We start from the raw sequence: 1,109 nt of genomic DNA on the forward strand, positions 1-1,109 counted from the left end.
GGTAAGGAGAGAGAGGAGTAACATGCATGGTGGTGGTTCTACAGGATAGGGGGTCTGGATAAACTCTTCAAAGGAAGATATCCCATAAGTGACAGTCTATTGCAGGGTTCTTCCTCTGTATAGCTAGTACTGACTGATGGATGGGATGCTGGACTAGAAGGACCCCTGGCTTGATCAAGCATGACCATTTTTACTTCCCAATGGAAGCTTTCATAAGGAAAGACAACAGTGGGATCAGTACATGGGGATCTTTCTCTAAAGAAGCACGGTGAGCAAAACTGACAGACACTTTCTTTCTTCTCAGACAGACAGCACTTCTTCACCCACACCTAAGAGCCATGGCCAGCTGGAAATCCTATATTGACCACCTGATGGCTGATGGGACATGCCAGGATGCTGCCATTGTTGGTTACAAGGATGTTCCTTCTGTGTGGGCTGCTGTCCCTGACAAGATTTTTGCAGGCATCTCTCCTGTGGAGATGAATGTGTTACTGGGGAAGGATCGCTCTCTGCTATTTGTCAATGGACTGACATTGGGAGGCCAGAAGTGCTCAGTGATCAGAGACAATCTGATGATAGATGGAGAGTTCACCATGGACCTGAGAACAAAGAGCATTAAAGGAGAACCCACTTTCAACATTACAATCTCCCGAACAGCCAGAACTTTGGTTATGCTAATGGGCAAAGAAGGAATCCATGGAGGAAATGTTAATATGAAATGTTTTGAGATGGCTTGCTACTTAAGAAATGCAGGGTATTGATGCTCCAGCTGTCCACTGTGGTTCTACTGATGAAGAGAATGATTACTCTGACCATGTTCAAGACTGCAACCCTTATCTTGCACAAAGGAAAAAAGAATAGATCTTTCTGCTGCAAACTCTAGCTTTACCAGTTGGCTTTTCAAAACTACTATGTAATATGAGAATGGAAAAAATAAAAAATTGAAATAATAAATGTTATGGTGGCTTGTTAGAAAGGGGGAAGACAAGTAGTGTGGCCAAACTAGTGGTTCACAAGGGTAATAGCTAGCGCTGGCTGGTTTGTCAGATCCAAACACCTGGAGACAACAAATCGGGTTCAGCAAACTATTGGTCAAATTACAGGGAGGT

The 1,109-nt window shown here is 43.7% G+C and overlaps 1 protein-coding gene across 1 annotated transcript; it reads left to right on the plus strand.

The window, feature by feature from the left end:
• The first annotated feature begins 338 nt into the window (after positions 1 to 338).
• LOC135879535 (profilin-1-like) lies at positions 339 to 761 on the plus strand. Its single transcript, XM_065405549.1, has one exon. It carries the CDS (start codon positions 339 to 341, stop codon positions 759 to 761), a length of 423 nt encoding a protein of 140 aa, XP_065261621.1.
• The last annotated feature ends 348 nt before the right edge of the window (positions 762 to 1,109 follow it).

This window comes from Emys orbicularis, chromosome 5 (genome assembly GCF_028017835.1).
Source record: "Emys orbicularis isolate rEmyOrb1 chromosome 5, rEmyOrb1.hap1, whole genome shotgun sequence".
Lineage (NCBI taxonomy): Eukaryota > Metazoa > Chordata > Testudines > Emydidae > Emys > Emys orbicularis.